This window comes from Nuphar pumila, unplaced genomic scaffold (assembly GCF_984573655.1).
Source record: "Nuphar pumila unplaced genomic scaffold, dmNupPumi1.hap1.1 HAP1_SCAFFOLD_667, whole genome shotgun sequence".
Taxonomy (NCBI): domain Eukaryota; kingdom Viridiplantae; phylum Streptophyta; class Magnoliopsida; order Nymphaeales; family Nymphaeaceae; genus Nuphar; species Nuphar pumila.
The window spans coordinates 3,010-25,057 of record NW_028323446.1 but is presented as its reverse complement, the minus strand read 5'-3'; the positions used below and the strand labels follow the sequence as shown (position 1 = coordinate 25,057).

At 52.9% G+C, this 22,048-nt stretch overlaps 2 protein-coding genes across 2 annotated transcripts; both read right to left on the bottom strand.

Moving 5' to 3' along the window:
- Positions 1-624: 624 nt before the first annotated feature.
- Positions 625-2,435, bottom strand: LOC149809931 (uncharacterized). Its single transcript, XM_089994537.1, has 3 exons — positions 2,373-2,435; positions 1,365-2,286; positions 625-1,319 (listed from the first exon to the last, which is right to left on the bottom strand). The coding sequence occupies exons 1-3, from the start codon at positions 2,433-2,435 to the stop codon at positions 625-627; spliced, it is 1,680 nt and encodes a 559-aa protein (XP_089850663.1).
- A 12,738-nt stretch (positions 2,436-15,173) lies between these two features.
- Positions 15,174-16,703, bottom strand: LOC149809930 (secretory carrier-associated membrane protein 5-like). Its single transcript, XM_089994536.1, has 2 exons — positions 16,211-16,703; positions 15,174-15,382 (listed from the first exon to the last, which is right to left on the bottom strand). The coding sequence occupies exons 1-2, from the start codon at positions 16,701-16,703 to the stop codon at positions 15,174-15,176; spliced, it is 702 nt and encodes a 233-aa protein (XP_089850662.1).
- Between the last annotated feature and the right edge of the window lie 5,345 nt (positions 16,704-22,048).

Sequence of the window (22,048 nt, the reverse complement as noted above, 5' to 3'; positions counted from 1 at the left end):
TTCCCCGCAGCCAGCCGCTGATGACCCGTGTGCACGATGAGGTGTACTGCAACACAATGCACTCGCAAGAGGACAACATCAACTGGGACGAGGTATACGGCTCCTTGGAGAACCCTGTCGACGTGACGGCGCTCCCAGTGCGTCCAATCGTCTGCGTGCGCGGCGGCATGGGTCTTGGCAAGACAAAAGTTTTTCAGAGGCTGCTCAACGAGCACTGCACGCAGGATATGAAGGTGCTCATAGTGACCTTCAGCGCTGGCTGGCAAAATGAAGCGCGACTTTCCCTACTTCATGTCCTACCAGGAGGTGACAGGGGACATTGGTGTTACCGTGTTCGTTTCGTTTTCGTTTTTCGTTGAGCAAAGTTTCGTCGAAAGTTTCGTTTGAGCTGGCAAGGTTTCGTTAAAATTTCGCGAAAAAAAAACCAGTGGAAATGAGAAAAAACGTTTTTATTGTTTTTTTGCATGTTTTCAACCAATGTAAGACAAGTGTGCAGCCATTCTGCAGCATACAAACATACAGAAGCATGTTTTGCCATGCTCGCAACAAAACATCAGCCATTTACTTGCAAAAATGATGAAATGACATGCAAACATGACCTTGGCGCCACCGACGGTCATTACATCAGTCCCACTCAATGAACTCCTCAACATCAACACCCAAAGTGTCACGCAATCGCAGATTCTGGAAGCAATAGGTCAGGTCAGATGCTTTGGATGCACTTAGCCTATTCCTCCTATCTGTGTGGATGAATCCCATCGCGCTCCAGTTGCGCTCACAAGCCGTTGCACATGCAACTTGTGCCAGAACACGCATGGCGATGATACGGAGCTTGAGGGTTGAGCTGCCAAAGAGCTCCCAAAATTGCCAAGGGGGCATGGTTTTTGCCCCCTCGGCAGCAGCTTCAGAACGGAACCTGCCCCCCTGCTTGCGAAATGTACGAAACTCGTTCATAACTTCTGCAACTTCCCCTTTCTTGCACATCTGACCCACCACAGTCTCCAGCCCTGTCATCACCTCATCAAGCTCAAACATGTCAACATCCCAGAACTCTGGGTCCAATGCATATGCTGCAGCATGCAAGGGCGTGTGCATCATCTCCCAACGCTTGTTGAAAATGCTTTGAGCAGCTTCCACAAACTCAAATGGCAGGTCAGGATTTTCAAGTGCTGCTTCCATGTGCTGCTGCACTTTCCAGGCCCTGTAGTACACCTTGCTGATGCAGGGAATATCGCTGTTGACAAAGTCAAGCAAGTCCACCACAGGGGTCGCGAACTCAAGCAATGCAGTCGCACGTTCCCACAAAGAGTCATCCAGCACTGCATTTTATAAGGCTTTGGCTTTCTCCCTGCCCTCTGCCGTACCCTTGTTCTCCAGTTCTCTGAATGGCGCTTGAAACAACACCTGCTGCATGGCCTCACGTAGCTCATTCGCTCTGCCAAGCATGATGTGCTGAGTCTTGAAGCGCGTGTTGTTTGGCAGCAAGAAGCGGTTTTGTTTGATCTCAAACACAGCGGCATCGAGCTTCTGGTGAGCACGGAAGTATTTGACAACCTCTCGAATGCTGTCAGTAACCTGGGCGACGTAGGGCAGCTTGTCGAAGTCTTCAAGGCACAAGTCCATGCAGTGAGCAGCACACGGCGCCACGACAATGTGAGGATGCTTCTTCTGAACGATTTGCCGAGCCTTGACGCAGTTGCTGGCAGAGTCGGTGACAACTTGCACGATGTTGTGGGCACCCACCTCATCGATCACAGCCATCAAGTGTTCAGCCACAAACTCAGCGTCCTTTGTATCCGACGTGCACTCAATGGCCTTGTGGAAAAGAGCACCTTTGGGGCTGACGAGCATGAAGTTCATGATAGACTGGTTCTTGACGTTCGTCCAGCTGTCCGATGCCAGCGTGCACCCTGTGTCCTTCAGGTCGTCGTAAAAGGGCTGAATCGCATCCATGCAACGCTGCTTGCACTCATCCAGCAGCGTGGTGCGAAGCTTCTCGAACTTTGGTGGCTGATAGGACGGGCCAGCTTCAGCACATTTTCGAACCGCATTCTGAAAGTACTTGGACCTGGCCAAATTGAACGGTAACCCGCACGCATAAAACATCTCCGCACAAGCTGCATCAGCGTCCGCAAACTTCTGCCGGTTGAAAAGAGATGAGATGCTTGTAGTTGCGAGGCGTGGTTTCTTCACAGGGATGGCACCCTCAAAAGAGTGGTGCTCGACCTCGCTGCTGAAGTGCTTGGTGACGCTTTCGGGCCACGATGACCGCGGAGCTGTGCAGGCCTTAATGCCCCACCGGTACCCAACAAATGATGTTTGATACGAGCTGGATTGGCATGGAACTTATGACCACACAGATTACACTCTACCTTGCTGTCGTCGTCGTGGCATGCGCTCACAACATCCCAAATAGGGCTTTTCTCCTTACCCATGGCTACGGCGACGTAAAAAAAGGAAAAACGGCTTCACAAATGTGTGTTACAAGCGACAGGGCCGGCAAACCAGGCTTCACAAATGTACTTTCCAGTGTCGAATGTTTCATATTTGCGAAGGAGAACGGTGCTGAGAGCTTTGCAATCGTTTTCGAGAAAAGTAATTGAATATGCGAGGTTTTATTTTTTTATTACTAATAAGTTTCGACGAAACGTTTCGTTCGAGCATCCTTTCGCGAAAGTTTCGCGAAACTTATGATTTTCTGACGAAACCGGTAACACTAGGGGACATCACGTGCGACGGGATCATCGTGTGCTTGGACTCCCTATGGCGCATGAAGACCCGCAACTTCAACTACATCATCATCGACGAAGCAGTGAGCGTGTTCCTGCATTTTGACTCCGATATGATGCAGAAGAGCACGGAGAACAGCACCCTCCTTGAGCTGCTGCTGAGCCAAGCCGGAAGCCACACATACTTTCTCGATGCGTGCATGGACATGACATTCATGATGGAGGGCCCGGATGATGCCCGTCTTACTTAGTTGTTTCGTTTGTGTCGCTGTGTGCTTTGTCTTCCTTTGTTTTTCATTCGCGTTTTGGTGGTCTTTCCTGGTTTGCCAGCCCTGTCGCTTGTAACATTCATGAAGCACATTGTGGACTTCTTCTGCAACGCCCGCTCGGTGCAGCCATACTGGATCTGGAACGCCTCGATCCGCCCAACCAACCGTCATGCTATCGTGCGCATCAAGTACGGCAACGGCAAGGCAAAGATCAGTGAGAACTCCCTGACTCTGGGTGCTGCGCGGAAGGTGTGCGAGCTGTTGCGTGAAGGGAAGCGTGTAGTGAATTGTTACAAGCGACAGGGCCGGCAAATCTAGGAAAGGCTACCGAAAGACGAACAAAAGACAAGAAAAAGGAAGACAAAGCACACAGACAAACAACGAAGCAAGTCAGACCTCAACCGACTCATCACATCCTGGCTGGAAGTTGTGTCCAACACGCACAGCAATGCGCGAGAGAGAGTTGTAGTACATGCGCGCATTGCCCTTGCAAAGGGCGCAGCTGAGCTCCCGACGCACGGTCCGGACAAAAGCGGCTTTAGACACCCGGCCCGCCGCCGCTACCAAATCGCCAAGCTCTGATAGGAACCGCGACGCCGCGACACCCATGCGGCCGTACGACTCCACAGCAAGCGGCACAAAGCCGAACGCGGAGCCCTCGCCAACCGCTTCGAAGTCCGCCCGCTTCCGCGCCTCAGCCTTCGCAGCCGCAGACCCTCCAGCCTCCGCAGCGTCTCGCATATACGACGCAGCCGCGGGGTGCGTGACGACGCAGTCCAGGATGCAGACGCCACCGTCAGGCCAAACCATGAGGATGTCACCCCGACGTTGACTGGCAGCCCCTTGCGCCCCCGGGGCTGCAAGGCTGCTGTAGAGCGGCTCCGCGCTCGACGCGCAACCAGCGCGGCGGATGGCATGGCGCCAGGCGGAAGCCCAGGAATCATGGCGCACAATTGCCTTGCCAGCGTTATGTTTGCACGAGAGAGCGTGGTCCGGCGTTGTTGAATCGCCAGCGGAGCAGGTGCACGGAGGGATGTCAATCAGCGACGGCACCCCCAAGCTGAGCCGATGCCGGGCTGCCATGCGAAACTCTGCGTTAGTGAGACGCAGAGCCGACCACATGGGCAGTGCAGTAAGCCAGCCTGACGACGGGCCAGTTGAGGCACTGCGAAGGCGCGCCGCGTCTTGCTGGCCCTCCACGGTGTCGGTGTGACCCGCGTCGAGCATGGCCGCGCCCGCACGATCGCCCACGAGCCTCGACACGGCCCGCTGGACGTGGGGCAGGTCCTCAAGCACGAACTCCGCCGGTAGGTCCCGGGCGCTCTCTTCCCACTCGCACTCGCCGGCAGCGTCGTCATTGACGCGTTGCCAGGCCGACAGCAACGCCGGCCGTAGCGCGCCCGAGAAGGGCTGGCATATGTCAAGACCATTCGACATGGCCTTTTGTGCCTTAGAGGCTCCCGCCACGAGCGCGGCGGCCGCGACGAGGGACGTTGCGTCACGTAGGCCAAAGCCCCCATGCCGGAGAGGGAGTCGGAGTTGTTGCACGGCACGTGTTGACGCTGCACCGACCTCAGGCACCTGGAAAAGCGTCTTGGCGGCTACCATGATGGCATCCTCGACGCGCACGTTGCTGGGCTGGAGGTGGTCCCATGCAACCGTGCGCAGCAGGTGCGCCATGCGCATGGACAGAGAGGATCGGAGCAGGGCAAATTGCACCTGATGGCTGACGGGCAGCGCCATGAGCTTGTCCACTTGCTCGATGATGCCGTCCGCGCGGTCGGACAAAGCGGCAGCAACATACGCGTCCGAGCCAATGGGCGTGCCACACACCGTGACGCCGCCGGGGCAGTGCTGGATGCCCAGGGCGGCGGCCAGACCCGCAACCGCCATGGAAGGCCCCTCGGTGAGCGCGCACTTGCGGGGCTGGACGCGGAGGCCAACGCTAGGCACGCCGCTCTCCCCAGTGAGCGCGTGGAACGCCGCACGGAGGGCGTCGACCTTGCCAACCAGGTTGACGTCATCCGCAATCGCCAGCACGGCAACCGCGGGCGCGGTTGCCCGAGTGCGTTCCAAGATGGGCTGCAGCACCAGGGCGAAGAGCAGCATGACAAGGGTGTCGCCCTGGCGCACCCCTGTGCGCGACTGGATCGGGGCCGTGCCGGCTGGAGCGCCGATGACGTGCAAGTCGGTGGGCGCACCATACGACCATTGCACATACGGCAGCAGCGCAGGCACGTATTTCTGCACTGCCGCAAACAGCGCAGATCGGTCGACCGTGTCGAGGGCATTGGCCATGTCAACGGTCAGAAGCGCGGCATCGGAGTCAGCAGCCAGCGCCGAGCGGACCGCATGCACAAGCGCTTCCACCCCGCCTGAGACGCCCACCGCGAGCTGCAGGGGCGCGAGCGAGCGCCCAAGCTTCTCACAGGCTGTCATTGCGCATAGGCCGGTGAGGCGGTACAGGACCTCTTCTATCGCTATGGGTCGCGCGCCCCCATCTGGCTTTTGCAGGCCTACGAGGGAGGAGTCCAGCAGCGACGAGTGCCGCGGCAGCGTGCCCGTGAGCATGAGGTTGACGAAGGCCAGAGTGGCATCGAAGGCTGCGGACGAGGCTTTGGTGGCCGCCAAGACGTGCTCGTACGTCATGCCAGTGGGCCCGCCCGCTGAGCCGAGTTCGGCTTCAAGGCGTTTTAGTGCGCGCTCGAGCAACTCAGCGTCTGTACGCAAGGGCAGTGTGGCGTCCTCCACGAGGACCGGCGGTTCAGCGAATGGGTGTTTCTCACGGAGCGCTGCAATGACGGCGGGAGAGTGCGTATCCGCCAATGGTGCCGACGCTATCACGCGCGCGCCACAGGTTACGCTACCGAGGCCGAGTATGCGTTCTACACGCAGAGCCATGAGCTGTTCAGCCGACAGGGTGCGGCGGCGTAGGCGCGGGACGGCGGCTTCACGCTCATCGGCGGCGTCATCGTCATCCTCGTCCTCCAGCGCTTGGCACGCCTCTATGCGGACCATGCGGGCGAGGGCGCGCCTGTTACGACCATGAGACCCGCGGTTGTCGGCCAGCGCCCGCTTGGGAAGGTCCGCTAGGGCTTCTAGGGCCGCGCATACTTCTGCGGAGGCCTGGGGGTCGTCGGCGCGCTCGACCGCGTCAACCACGTCCAAGAGCGCGCGTGCGTAGACGCGTCCCCATTGTGTGCGAATGACTGACGGCACAGTCTGCTGTATGTCGACGCGGCAGGCAGGCTGACGTGCCGGCTGCCGCTGGACGGCAGCGCGTGCGGTGCCCGGGCGCGAGCGTGTAGCGCGCGTCCTCGCACCTTGGCCGCGACCCCGTGATGAGGCGTGTAGTTGTCTGCAGCTCTACCAAGTCTTTCACAGGTGCGTTGGACGCATTTGTGCAGAAGGCACTCGGGGAGCAGGCGCCATCGGTGTTGGTCTACAACAGCGGCAACAGCGGTGAGAGCACCTTGGAGAACGTCGGGAAGCTGTGGGTGAAGTACGATCTGTTGGTGTACAGCCCCTCCATCACTGCAGGTGTTTCATTCGAGGAGGACCACTTTGACGCGCTGGTGGGATACCTTGTCAACTCAGATTCCACACCAACCGTGGACATCGCACTCCAGCAGCTCTTTTGAGTGCGCAAGCTGAGCCAGAAGGATGGCCACAAGTACCTGTATGTGCAAGATCGTGTGGTGTCCGGACGGCCTCACCTGGATGGAGAGCTAGACGAGCTGCTCAGCAAGGATGCCTCCCTGGTGTCGGGCGTGTACGCAAGCTCGAGTCTGCGCTTCTCCGCTGTCACTACCTTCAAGCGCAACGAGGTCCGCTACGATCCCGATCGCCTGAGCTACCAAATCATCAAAGGCATCCTTGCCATGCAGAGCAGATCTGCAATGTTTTACAGCAAGCTGCTGACAGCGACTCTCACCACAGACTATGGCATTCGCGTCACGTTTGAGGACTCTCCCGAAAAGGGGGTGTTGGAGGACTTGGAGCTGCTGGAGGATTGCCTGCAAAATCAGGTGAAGAAGCCCCCGGCCTACGAGGCCTTGAGCATGCTGACAGAAGAGGAGTACCAAAAATTCAGGAAGCGCCAGGATCTGAGTGATGTAGAGAAGGCATCCCGGGACATGTATGTGTATCAGGTCAAGCTCTGGGGAGTGGCCCACCCCGACAAGGATTTCTACGAGGAGCTCGTCGTGCCCAAGAAGTCGCACGAGCTGTATGTGCAGGCCAAACGGTTTCACATGTTCGCAACCAGAAGCTTGGACGCAAACAAGTATCACTTTAGCAGAGCCGTGGAATCCATCTTCCGGACAACAGATTCGAACATGAAACTGTACAAGACCACTGTCGTGGATCACTACATGCGGGTGCTTGTGTGCCAAGGGCTCCTCTGCAACCTGCTGCCGGAGGATGACTATGTCAGGCTGATGTCGATGGAGCGCGTGACCGTTCCTGAGGATGCTGTTGATGGCGCCATCGCGCGCTTTTTTGCTCGCCTGAAGTTTGAAGAGCAAGATTACGTGCAGGACACCTTCACTCTGAAGGGTGGGAGAACAGCGTTGAGTAGCTTGGTGTCCAAGGCCTTCGGGCTTGAGGTGAAGAGACGCGACACCAACAAGAACCGGGACAACTATCGCGAGCTCGTTATATGCTGCGACAAGCTGCGTGAAGTTGATGATCGCTACAAACCCACATATCCCCAGTTGTTGTATGAGTGCTGATGGGGGAAAGCATCTCCCCCTAGCCCCAACCGCTCCCCCCTCCCCACCCGGATTGTCAGGCCGCTGGGGGGAGTCTCTACTTAATCTGGGCTGTCCTGGCCATGCATAACGGTTTTGACCTTGTGTATAAAGAAGGATGAAAATCTTATGCATGCTGGGACGTCCGGATTGGCTGGGGGGGCGGGGGTCGCCAAAATGCTTGATAGGTGAGGGCCAAAAAAATTGACTGTACGCAGTGCATACGACAGCGCAAACCATCGATACAATCAATGACAGTTGCCGACAGTATCGACATGACGAAGTCATCATCATCTGAGAGTCCTCGCAAGCAGGCGACTGTGTGCCTGCATCGTGGTGTGTTCAACCGCCGTCGTTTGTTGACGCCGAAGCAGACCCGCCAAGCTTTGGTTGGTCACGTTCTGTCCACGCAATTGCAGTGTGCTCTTGGGGAATATAGTCCCTCGAGTAGTAGTGTCGCTGAGCTCGCAATGGCGATGTATCAGTGCTTGGAAGCGAAAATGCCTGTTGCTGACGTCGATGCCATTACGCTAGATGACAGTTCATCATCAGATTGCGCCACGGGTGTGAGGATGTTGAGCAGAGGTGTCCGTAACGTGCAGCTTACGTGAGCAACAAAAATGAGTGCTGCTGCTAACACACGAGCTGCTTGCTGTAATTGATGTAAAAGCACTGATCTCCTGAGCGGGTGCTGACTATTACGCTGACAACGCATGTGATCAGAGAGGCGTCCCAGAGAGGATTGGCCCCGGATTATAGGGGGTACCGGGGTGAACCAAGGGCAACCAAGGGCAACCAAAGTCAACCGCTTCGCTCTATGCCGCTGAGCTGAGGTGGGTGCGATTGGTGTAGAGGATGAAATCTTGACGTTATGTTCAGAGTACTTGCACCATGTCTTCCACAACAACAGTGGCTGACGCGCTCGTTGGACTCTAACACGAACACATGCGCGACCTCAAGGCATCTCTGCAGAGCTTTGGTCAGGAGCCCTCCTTGCCATTGAGCGACTACCTTGACATGATTCGCTTGAATCCAAACACATGGATGATGGCGTGTCCAAACTCGTGGAAATCAAAATCGTGCTACAGCAAGGTTCAGTCAGCTATCAACGCAGTCACCAAGAAGCACCCAATGTGTGTCCCGGACGGCTTCAAGGATGCACTGGCTGCTGCCTTCAGCACAGAGAACATCAACAAGGTCTTGAAGCAGAGGCAGTCCTGTGCTCCGAGCGAACCGCCTCCGCCACAGCCGACGCCTCCAGGCACCGCTTCAAGTGAAGATGACGGTGACATGAGCGAAAGTGATGAAGACTTTCATGTCATCCATCTCGACGAAGAGGGCGTCCACGTTCTGCGCATGCGTTTGCTGTGCATGCGCTTGGCTTCGGGGAGCGGGGCATCAAGCGATCTGCACGACATATTTACCGCATTCTGGGGTCCATGTCTGCATGGAGACTTGCAACTCGAGACGCGTGAGCGGATGAACGCCATCATACGCCTGGTTCTCAAGGGAGCATCTTCTCTGGAGGTGTTTGCTGCCATGACTGATGTAAAAGAGTGAAACTCCCCATGGTAAAGCAATGGGGAGAAAAGCACGTCCCCGCCACCTTCATGATCACCCGCTGTTCGCAGCATTGAGCGCCGCGACGGAGCTGGAGCCAGCCCTGTCGGAGAAAACGCAGGACACCCATCACCTGCGGTTGATGCAGCTGGAAAACATGACAGGTATGAAGCTGGACGAGCTTTTGTTGAAGCCAGCAGCCACCTTTCGTGCCGTCAGCGACAAGCATTTCGACAGTGCAACCACACGAAAGAGCTTTGCGACATCAGTGCTGTCAGTATTCGGCCACAACCCTGAGTACGCTCGCGGGCATGCAAAGGCACACACCGAATGGAAGCTGATCCATCGTGGCCAAGGCGGGATCGAGGACACAGTTCGTGACAACAACCGCATCACCGCAAAGAAGCAGGCGAAGATGACGAGCATCAAGAGCATGCGCGACGCGGCCCGCAAGCTGAAGCGCGGTGGGCTGCGTACTCAGGAGGAGAGCCAGCAACACTTGCTGCTGCGCTTCATGACAGATGTCCCCCCCAAGCGCCTGGACCTCGGAGAGCTGCTGGTGTTCAAGCAGGTGCCACGCTCGTTCGCGGGCAACTACATTCTCGTGCCGAGCAGAGGCGAGGTGAAGCTGATGCTGCAACAGTACAAGACGGCGAAGACTTATAAAGTCATCACGGATGTGCTTCCTTCCTCTCTAGCGGACGATCTGCGGGCATCGTTGAAGGCGTACCCGCGGCGACACGTTTTTGTGCAGCCAAGCGGCGAGCCCTTCACTGCAGCACAGTATGGTGAGTACATCCGTGCCGTGTGCTTGGAGAACACTGGCAAGCCCTCCGGCATCAACGACATCCGCCATGCGTACATCAGCGAGACGTGCATAGCGAGCAAGCTGACCATAGGTCAGCTACAGGCCATCGCCAGGTCCATGGGCCACAGCATGAACATGCAGTACCGGCAGAATGTTGGGGGTGTAGGAGATGTGGATTTAAGCGTCGTCCTCCCCCCATACGACATGCAGGTGGAGGTCAATGGAGTCGGAACACACAATGCTGTGAAGGACATCAAGAAGGCAATTGGGTCTTACTCGCCTGACAGCCCGCATCCTCGCATCCAGCTCTTCGTGGCTTGGAACCTCGAGAATGCTTGGTCTGACATCATCAGACAGCACCTGCTCCGCGTGTACCACCTCACAAAGGCCCTTGCGCCCGGAGTGAAAATTCCGCAGTACCAGGTGATGATTTTCAACATGCAGGACAGCGAGGTCAATGCTTATGTGGAGGAAATGCTCAAACGCCTGGATGTTGGGACAAATGGAGAAGCTGAGTCTCTGAAGACGCGCTTCAGGACTTACAACATCACCAAGATCACTGGAGCTCCAAAGGTCCTTGATGTGAAACAGGACGTCCCCCTCCTGCTGAACAATCGTGACAGCATTGGTGGGGTGAAGAGCGACAACGCGTTCAGGAAGAAGTTCCCAGGCTATCTGGGTGAGGTGACCCCTGTTGTCATGAAGTACAACATCTCACCTCCCGGCATGCATGCAGGCTTCTCCCGCAAGGACGCTGGGGACAAGTGCAAGAACAAGCGCCCTCTGTGCACTCCCATTGAGTTGCGCAAGCGCGAGCAAATCATGCCCGACCGTCTCCAGTACGGCAACAATGAGGCAGTGAAGAAGGTGTGCTTCAAGCCCCTTCCCGCTGCCTGATGCTTTGGCTGTCGATACAGTCCTGAAAAAACGCAACAAATTGAGTTATGTGCTCACCTCTTAAGTTGCGAATGATAGCCGACGTGAACCGAGGTCAACCGCTGCGCTCTATGCCTTACGAAGGTTAACCGAACCGGTCCTATGTGAACCGAGGTCAACCGCTGCGCTCTATGCCTTACGAAGGTCAATCGAGTTGGTCTATGTGAACCGAGGTCAACCGCTGCGCTCTATGCCTTACGCAGGTTAACCGAGTTGGGCCGTGAGGATGCGGCCATATAGGAGAACTAGTGAATATGCGGTATCCATATAGTAATGATGATAATGATGTATCTTTTTACAACACTACCGCATCCATATGGACATTGGCAACTCTGAGAACTACTTGGGAATCCGTGTTATCATTACCACCACCTGAGGCAAGCCTACCTGGACCAGCCTGACTAACCATAACTTGACCTGACATATCTTCTTCGTCTTCGTCTTGTACCCTGCAAGAAAGGAGATCAGCCACAGCTGACCAAAAACGACCCGTCAATTCCTTTGGGAGATCGTCGCAACCCACACTCAGAATCTTTGTCAGGAGATCAACCCCCAACAGAGATTCCAATTTAGTTGCCAAATTCCCGCCTTGTAACCCAAGACCTCCAACCGTTTCAAGAAACTGGTCTATTTTAGGCCACAAGATGGGACAATCCACAGTACAGTGAACGCAGCCTGTGTGAGCATCCCCCAAATGCTCATCGCAGTCGTTGCAGTGATACTGTAAGGGACCCACAAACTCGTAAGTTTGATTTTGAAGTCAGCTTTGTAGGGCAAACAGTTTGCCACTCCTGGCGCTCATGATAGTACGAGCCCGAACAGAGGGCAAACTTGACAGATATGGTGCAAGACTGCGTGGTTGTTCACCGATGCACGTCCACTTCCATGGCATTGCAGAGTGCGGCGATGCAACATATCTGGCTTTCCCCCGAATTAGGTACCAACTCCAGATATTGTCGAGGAGGTGTTGCCTATCAACCTCATCAGTAGGCAACGCCTCTGCTCCCAGCACTGGCATATTCACTGTACGCACTCCCCCTTGAGATCTGGAGGAGGTACGCCTAGCGACCTGCTGTTTTTAGGGGCCTTGAAGATGTCAGAGATATTCAGGTCGTGGCAAATGTCCGCTGAAATTTTCTGCACCTCGCCTTGCCAATTGACCCCTGCCCTTGGGCGCCCGACAACTCGATGCCCGGAAAAACGACTCGCTTTTGCCAGTTTACACCATCGAGTTCCTTGTAAAGTGGACAAATGCTTGTCATAGCATTGTTTAGAGGCATCCATTAGAAGCGAGGGGGGCAGTAGGCCCAGGTCTGTGAACAAGACTTCTGAGGCAACTTCTACGCACTGCAATCCCATGACTGCTCGCATCGCCTCCTTTGCGACGACGACAAAGCAGCATCTATTGACTTGTGAGGTTGACCAGACCTCACTACCAAAAGAACTGAGCTGTAGATGAAGGTCTGGATCATCATGGCGCGGGTTTTGATCGGGATACGATGACAAGCTAGAAGTGGCCTCCAATACCCCAAGGCAGCACGCATTTTGCCCAGTGCTTTGCTTGCATGTAAATCCCAAGACCCGCTTTCTGTGAACCAAACTCCCAAGTACTTATATGACTGCGCCTGCGACAGAGCGTGCCCATCCAGTGTCCAGGTGTTCGATCGCTGTTCAGCTGGGACGCTCGCTGATTCACCTTCCTTAGGATGGAACACCATCACGACACTTTTCACTTTATTTGCTTGCATACGTCAGCGTTTCAACCATTCAGCCACATGGTTGATACTGACCTGCAAGTCCTGGGGATCAAGTGTCAGACCATTAAGGTCGTCAGCATATGTGAGGGCCCTGACCTCGACCCCTTGCGCAATGCAAATTCCTTTGAGGCCGCCGTCCGTATGCATCGACTCCAACAGATCGTCGATATAGATGTCGAAAAGTAGGGTGGAGAGGGGGTCGCCCTGTCCAACGCCTACCATCAATGGGAACGCCTCCGACATCTCACCAGCAATGCGGACCGAGGATTGTGACTTTGAAAACAAGTCTAGCAAGACCCGCCACATCTTGCCTTTTACCCCTTTAGCTTTCAATTCATAGAAAAGACCTCCCCTCCAGACCACATCGTAAGCCCTCTTAATGACCAGGAAAAAGGCATAAAGGGGCTGCTTTGTTGCACCTGACTCATTCACCATTTGAGCCATTGTAAAGATGTGGTCGATGCAGGAACGTCCTTCCCGGAAAGCGCATTGAGACTCATGAAGTCCCACCGTTTTCTCAAGCCGTAACCGGACCATGGTGCTAAACAGTTTGCGGATGATTGAGACCAGCGTGATTCCCCGGTAGTTTCCTGGGTCAGTGGAGTCTCCTGCTTTGTATAGACTCACTATAATCCCAGTCCCCCACTTTGTGGGAACACTTTCATTTCGCCACACCCGGTTCAGCAGTGACATCAGCAGGGCTTTCAGTTCTCCTCCGCCATTTCGGATAAGTTCGCCTGTGATGTCGTCGCTATCAGCCGATTTATGTAGCGGGAGGTGATCTATGGCGCTATTGCTCTCCTCTTCCGTAAACTCCCCATCCAACTCTGGCTGGAAGACGTCCTTGCCCTCTTCTTGCCAATTCCGGAAGTCTGTTTCTATGTGAATCCGATGGTCTTCAAGAAAATCAGGATCTTCCGATGGACTTGCCAACTTTGCGTCATGTGTCTTGAAGACACTGGCGATCTGTTGGGGGTTACTCACAAAGTTTCCTTGCGAATCATGGATCCCCTGACAAGCCGTCGACGCTTTCCGAGCAAAACCAGCTCTTGCGTTTCTCAGCTGCTTTGCTGATTGCCACACACGTTTGAAACCATAACTCTTATCCCAAAGCTGTACCGTGGCCAGCTGGTCTGCAACCGACTGCTGAGCTTTGAGCTTTCGCTTCAGTCGGTTCTTATCCTTCCTCAGAGACACAAAAGCGTCCCAGTCTTGTGGGTCCTTAGTGCGCATCGCTAGCTCGTATGATTGCTGGCTCTTCACTCTGATCTCATTGTACTCTGTGGTCCACCAAGGAGCAGTGCGCCTGCCCTTGCTTAATTAATCATACACTAAAACATGCCGCCAGTAGCTGGAAAAGTGTATTACACTAAAATGCAAAATATTCGGGACTAACACCTCCAGGCCATATAGTAGATATACAGTGAAATAGATGGGAGTTGGAATCCAAAAGGTATTTGTAGTATTTATGGTGTTCATATGCATATTTATGTAGGTCTACATGTACCCCCCTCTAAGCTCCCCCCCCTAAGCACCCCATTTAGCTTAGCCAAAATGCCCCAAAGCTTAGCACCCCCCCTCTAAGCTCCATCTTGCCCCTACAAAATTGGAATATATGGACCTATACAGGCCACATAAACGCCATATTGGGGTGATATTTCAGTATTGACATTTACCACTGAATATTGAAATATCACCCCAATATGGCGTTTATGTGGCCTGTATAGGTCCATATATTCCATATTTTGTAGGGGCAAGATGGAGCTTAGAGGGGGGGTGCTAAGCTTTGGGGCATTTTGGCTAAGCTAAATCAAGGGGCGGCGCAAGTCAAAGGACCAATACCGTTGTGAATTAGTGATAGGGATGTTTAGGAGACAGTGTGACAGTGATCATTCAGAACAAGTAACCCAAACAGCATATATGTAACCATTCGGATTCAACGTACCTATACTTGGGTACCCCAAACTTCCTTAGCGTGACGCATGACCATCCATATCACTACTATACTATGTAGTACGGCAGCACATGTAATCTGCGGTGTTTCATTCAAAAAACGCGAGATCAGCTCTGGCTGTCTCGCCTGACTGGCGTCGTCAACGCTGCCATGTTCAAACCGGCATATCTCGTTCTTATCTTTTTTCTGCAGTGCTCAAGTCTGGGTCCAGGCTTCAGCAGTGTTGTGAATAGCTTCATGCAGTTTGGCACAGCACCTGACTGGAACGACACCGTCAACTCATGCCCTCTCACGTGATGCTTCGCCAGATGGGATTCGACCCCTATTTTCGCCCCCATAAATCATGTGTTTCCAGGCATCGCGACCCGTAAAATTCTGGGTTTTGGAACGATGGTGATGCTGGCGTGTCTTAACGCCCGGAAGGAGGAGTGTAGCTTCCATCCCAGTTCCTAAACGTGGAGTAGACTCGACCGATGAAATAGACGGACACAAGGCCAAGGGCGGTCCACCACGCAAAGCCAGTGATGTAGAAGACAAAGGCCAGTTTGTAGTCACTGAGCTTGAGCGCAGCGATGAGACCAGCGTTCGAAAAGTTTACTCTATTGTTCGTCAGTCCACCTGTAAGGCAGTCCAGCATGTTAGGATGACAAAGACAGAACGATGATGTATGGGCGCGAGATCAGCTCTGGGTTTCTCGCGCAACGCCGTTTCTTTTGGGCTGGCGAATATATTTACTTTCATTTCAACGATGGTGCGCCTGACAAAGAATTCTTCTCATATTCAGTGTTTTTATTTACCTATCTTCTATAAAAGACATTGGCCTGTGATCGATCTTCGAGCCAGGTGCAAGCACCCAGTGCTTCGCCAGGCAGTTTGCTTTGTGGGTCCGTGTCCCTGAAATTGCATGATTACCTAGGGAAGAAATGTTTGCTCAGCTCATGGCATTTATAGCCTGGACACAGATTCTGATTAGCAATTGATTGCCATCCGAAGAGCCCCTTGAGCAAGGGCAAAACCGGTCGCGGTAGCTCGCTGTAAACACACTCTTTCCCGCACTGTTGCATGATTCTTTGGGGCGGAAATGTGGACCGAACCCCATTCTGGTGAAGTGCTGCAACCACCACGACAGACTGGATGCGTATTAGCTGACAGTTGTGCATCGTGCCAATTGGCTGGCAGGTCAATGCTGGGGCCTTTCCTGGTTCCCAACTGATTTCCTTGTTTTCTATAGGCACCATTGATGGTTGCACAGTCCCTTGCAACGGCTATTATACGGGTACTATAATGTTTGCAGCCGTTTAGTTTTGAACCTAATTATTGAACGAACATAAATAATCCTGACCAACTGCCAGACCCGTCGTTCAGCGAGCGAGCGAACTTGTTTTCTTTATTTAGTTCTCACAGCAAAATAGTCCTGTCTAGCAACAGGCGAGGCGAGAGTCGTACTGACAGTCCAGACTGGAGAAACGGCTGAGTACACGCAGAAGCCAATGTGGACAAGGAAGTTGATGAAAAACATAGCAAATCGGAATCCAGTGTCCTTCATCATCGCCAGATAGAGCGGCTTGTACCAGAGAAACCAAGCGAGCGGAACGCCGACGAGCATGTAGATGAGTGCGAAAAAGAATTCGCGGAGCATGCTGCCTTCGATGTCGACCGTCGCCCAAGCAACCAACAAAGCTACGAAATTGAACACAAGGGCGATGACTGTGGCCCAGTAAATCATGAACCCGAGCCGGACAACATAGCGCTTGGCCTCGGGGATATCGTTCCCGATGTCATGGTGGACGATCGGCATGCATCGGGGGAAGTTGCGGACGGTGAACGGATCGATGTAGGCGCCTCGCGTCTTCTGCTTGAGATCGGCTTCGCGTGCCTTGAGCTCAGCCTCTTTCGCTTGTAGCTGCGCTTCCTTTGCGTCCAGCGCTCGCAAGCTCATCGCCTGTGGTTCGCCCTGCATGCCTTGTATCAGCAGTGACTGTCCGAGGATACGGGATAAAGGGTTGAACCAAAACAAAGCAAGTACGCCAGCTCAAAGAAGGCGGCGTTGACAACGGGCAAGACAGCCAGAGATAAAGCATCATAGAAGATCAGTCAGTGGTCGGTATTGCCATAATTTTGTCTAAGTATGCAGGTAGTGCTTGGAGTCTAGGTGGCCAAGTAGTTCTCGGAGTTGCCATGTGGATGCGGCAGTGTTGCAAAAAGATGCACCATCATCATCCGCATGACTTGGCACGACAAAACTATCAGTATCCCTTACATGCCGCTTGTGTTTGGCAATGTATTAAATGCTTTAAATGTTCCCCATCCTGTTGTACCTCAGTCACATCTGAAGTTGCCCGAGGCCTCGGCTGGGAAGCTTGGCCACGAGAAGACTGTAGTGCCTAGATTGTTTGTATTCACGTTATTCTGAGAACATGCGTAGTCCGCCTACCAAGCGGGCCGTGAGCACCACGGAACTAGACCATGCTCGTCACAGGCTGTGGATCGTGATCGGAGTGAGTCCCGTGTGGTTCTCAACTTTGCAGTTGATTCTTGATTAGTTCTTGGAGTTGCTACGGTCCATGTGGATGCAGTAGTGTTGCAAAATATGCATCGACACGCAGGAATGAAACAGATCACAATCTAGGGCTGATGCAATTCTGAACCACTGGATGTCGTGGGTGTTGGCATGTTGTTATTGCTGTGACTGGACATGCCTGGCTGTTCAGGCTGACTCATCGACGGTTGACAGTGGCAATTGACGACGACGTGTGTTGCCTTGAGACAGACAATGAATGATACTGCACATAACAATCGACTGGATGCTTGGAATGCTAAGTCGATTGTAACAGCCGTTTTCCATATGTATTCTGTATGATTCATTGTGCTGCTACCTTAACTGCGTAATGTTGTTCAACAGTGGGTACATGAAGGGTTGAACATGATCAGGTCCAAACATGTGAGTCATGAGTGTCCGGCCACTGACCACTCAAAAGGGTTGTAGCCCTACCACACAGACAGATCCTTTCGAGAACCGAAATACGCTCAGAAACTGACCGACACGTTCAATTCGAATACATTCTACAATCTACAGACAAACAAACCAATTTGTAACATGCCGAGATGCATGAGAACCCTGACACTCTAAGCAAAGAGTGTCAGGATTCGCCTGTACCTCAGACAGTGCTTTTGCAGACTGTATCATTTGCAGGTCCAGATGCCAGAGAATGCAACCGTTTTCTGTCCTTGATTCATTGTTTCGGTGACCCGCACAAGGGTCTTGAGGCCAAAGCCTTTTGAGGATGTCCTCGTAGCGGTGTGCTCGCTTGCACGGACCTGGCGTGATCCCCAAATGGTTTTTGTTCCCCACTTTCTTCTCTTGCATATGCACTTGGCGGGGCAAACATTCCACGCCAGAACGGAAATGGTCTCGGGTTACAAGGAGATGCGCTATCTAAATTGCTTTTGGGCAGGCTATGCGCTACCCCAAAGCATTGAATGGCCTGAATGAGTGTGAGACTGGTTTCCGTGTTGGGGTTGAATGCTTGTCGGACAGCACTGTTGCCGAGCTGTTGATCCTGTCCATGATATACCACGAGGGCAAGCCTGTAGTAAGTGCATCTCAAGTACCGTAAATGGGGTGTTCCTACAACAAATATGCAGGTGGTTGTTCTAGTGAAGACACTCCTAGCATACTATTCCCTTGGATGGATACGTTGTATGTGCGCTGTAGACGCATCATAAGGCATGCGGGATCCGCACCCGCACGTCGCCCTCTGCATTTGGCAACTGCCACATGCGCGTCTTTCTGTCATATTTGCATGTACTCAGTTTACGTAGACCTGTTTTCATGTTCTCCTATATATAGCCTGTGTCCATAGTCGTCTTGTACCGGACCACCGAAATTCTCGACAGTGATGACCCAAACGTGCACCAAGCATACGCTTTTGTGCAGCCCTATTCCCAGCGAGGGGTGTCACGGAGTATGGGACTGCACCTTTGTGCTCTTGGACGACATGGTCTTGATGTTTGCCTGGGCCGCCGGTTCATCAATCTCGATAACTTCATAACCTTCAGTATGCGTGTGGGAACCAAACCCGGCAACAACCGGAGCCGACCCACCTGCGACACAAAAGGCATTGATTTGAAGGTGATACCAACAGAATGACATCTCTGTCCAGATGTGGTATGATGCGTAAATCAGCTTTGTAATGTCAAGTTTTGCCTGATGTCAAACCCTCCTTCTTTGGGCTGCCTTAGTCATTTCACTTTGTTTTGGCTTTTGCCTGCAAACTGAAAAGTCCAAATACAGATGTCCAGTTCGTCTATGAACAGTATGCCTGATCATAATTGGTGTAAATCAGACCTAAAATGAATGAATGAATGCAACCACGTGGTATTGAGGTAGTGCGAGCACTTAAAGCAATGCACTCATGGCATTTATTGTCTGGACACAGAGTTCGTTGAGCAGTTGATTGCCGTCCGAAGAGCCCCTTGAGCAAGGGCGAAACCGGTCACGGCAGCTTAGTGTAAACTCACGCTTTCCCACCCTTTTACTTATTGAGAAGATTTCAGATAATCTTCAAATACTCTTCAAATACGCTATCCGTTTTTGGCCGGGCATAGCGATGAGCCCAGCTTGAACTCTTGGCTTGCGAAGATGGGAGCGCAGGAGCCAGCTGTCAAATGCCGTGTACACCTAGCTTTCTGATTTGCAAATGGATGCGGCAGTGTTGACTGAATATATATCATCATCATATATCCTTTGCAAGGTCTTTTTACGTTTCAGTCTGCATGCGGCAGTCCTGGTTCATCTCACGCAAACGCCTGCTTGACTCTGCATACCGAGTAGGCTGGTGGTAGCTGGTGCACATGGGTCACATCTTGCCACGATTCTGGTAAACGTTGACGCAGACGGTGACACAGGAGCATGACTGGCAACGCTGGGTCGTGGTCTGTTTCACTGCGCCGATAGGGACATGCCCAAGGAAGTCCGGCCTCCCGCCTCCCCTCAGGTTCATGGAAGCGATTTTCTCATTGCTTTCGTGCTAGTTTATGTTTGCCTGGCGTTGTTGCCGACTGAGACCAGTTGTTTACATTTTTTCATCATCTATGTTTCAGTGTTTCACCAGACCTTCTGTTCGTTTTCCAGATATCCAACAACACATGATTTTCGGGGAAACAATTGGGTCGGAATCTGTTCTGGCAAGGCAATATTTATTCCTTTCTTTCAGAGTTGGGGCGGGCACGAGAGCGCACCAGCTGGGGCCAGAGGGTCGTCTTTCTGCAAGACTAGAGCACCGTCAGGGTTGTCGGGAAAGGTGCATTGCTAGTGTTGGATTTACGGTTGAGGGAGCGTCATGTTTTGGAGACCATTTCCAAAAACGTGTCCTGCCACGCTTGTCACAAAAGATGCATCTTCTAAGTGCCTTTCTTCCCTTTCTTCCCTGAACGCGCATGTACGAAGACCGGGCAGCACGCAAATCCTGACATACAAAGCGTTTTATTGTAACAACGCGCACTGCACCGACAGAATCGTGCCTAAGGGCATGGCAATTGCCCCGGGGTGAGCAACCTAATGTTAGGTCATTAATGATGATGCTGTATCTGTTTAAACAAATAGATATACCCATCGGGTACAAAGCGACCGCATCCACAAGGACATTGGAAAATCCAACAAGTACTTGAAAATCATGGTCTAGGGGAAAAGTAAACGACAGCGGAGGCATGGCATGATAACCGGATTGATTGATTTATTGATTGTAAGAAACGCAACTGGGAACTGAGCTAGGTCCACGCAAGCAAGTACTAGCCTACGAGGGCATGTCCAAAGGGGTTTGGCCCCAATCTTTGTTGAAGTGATTGCAGCGGAGGAAGAAACAGAGCAATAAAGGGCATTGCTGGTGCACAAGTTACTGCCAGAAACGTGGTAGCGTCAACCGTGTGTGCCGTAGGTTGAGTTTCTGCTCTGAACCAATCAGGCAGCACGCAAGGACTATAGTCAGAATGCAGTAAGGTGTACTGGATGTGTAGACAATGGTTTGCACATGTCTGCTGGGCTGCGTTGCTCATGCAGTACTTGGTGAACACTGCCGACATGATACGGATCCTGCTGAGTCTGTGTAAAAGTACTCTACACATAATGCATGGTATTGAAGACACCCAAGCAGCCAACTTTGCATCATTACATGACAAGAGTTTTGCCCAAGCTCCGACTTGTAGGCCAAGCGGAACTGTATGCAAGCGGGACAATTGACTGATTCCAAACACTGGCAAACTCACAGAACTTGTAAAGTATCTTACAGTACCTGGGAGCTTACCGAAATGTTCTTGAACGGATTGACAGGCATCGTGATCTTGCAAGCTCGAGGCTGATTAGATTTGGGTACTAGATTGGACCTGGTTAGGGTGTGCTCGTCCATCAAACGTGCTCCTGTCCATCAAAGCCTGCGCGTGTTCGTACAACCCTGTGATATGTTTGAAAGCAAGCAACATTCCCTGAATCGAGCCGTGCCGCACATGCCTAGAGTGGCGCATGCTAGTTGCAACTTGGATGTGGCTATGTTTCGACATCATGTGGAAGTCTGAACAGCTGAGGACCTGCCTCAAGAAGTGCACTCACTGGAGCAGCCCAGAGAACAAACGATATACCAGCTTTGCGTACTGCATTTACTGCGTCAACAGCACAGTGGCTGTGGTAACATTCGTATGGGGTGACGCACTTGAAGGAAAAGAAAATCAATCGGGAACCACGCCCTACTAAGCATAGCTGTGTGTCCAAGACGGCACACAGTACTTCGCCGCATGCCTTGCTACGTGCGGCAACAAACACATCATGAGAGAACATATGGGACCAGGCGAATCAAGTCGACCATACCTTGATGTCGTGAAATACCGTCCCAGGGATAACCCTGTATTCACGTCTTGATTGGAAGGCGTCGACAAGGTTGGATGTTACCAAAGCACCTACCACTCACTTGCGAGAAGAGCAGTACTTTCCCATCTCTAAGATGCTTAGGGGTGTATGATGCTGTTCCCAAGATCCGATGTCGCCCCAAGTCCACGTTCCGGGTGACTTCCACTCGCTGCAGGCCATGTGACGCGTCGACAGTGTCGACAGATAGACTGGAGTGTCGCTTGTGCTGTTATAAAGCACTTCTACAGCGCGAAAAAGGCGACGTTATGTTGAGAACGTATATAAACAAATATATACATGCTCAAGTACGGCGATTTTTCCATAACCTGCGTGCTTCTGGGCTGAGTACAGTCAGGTATGTACACAGGGTTCCGGATAGCTACGTT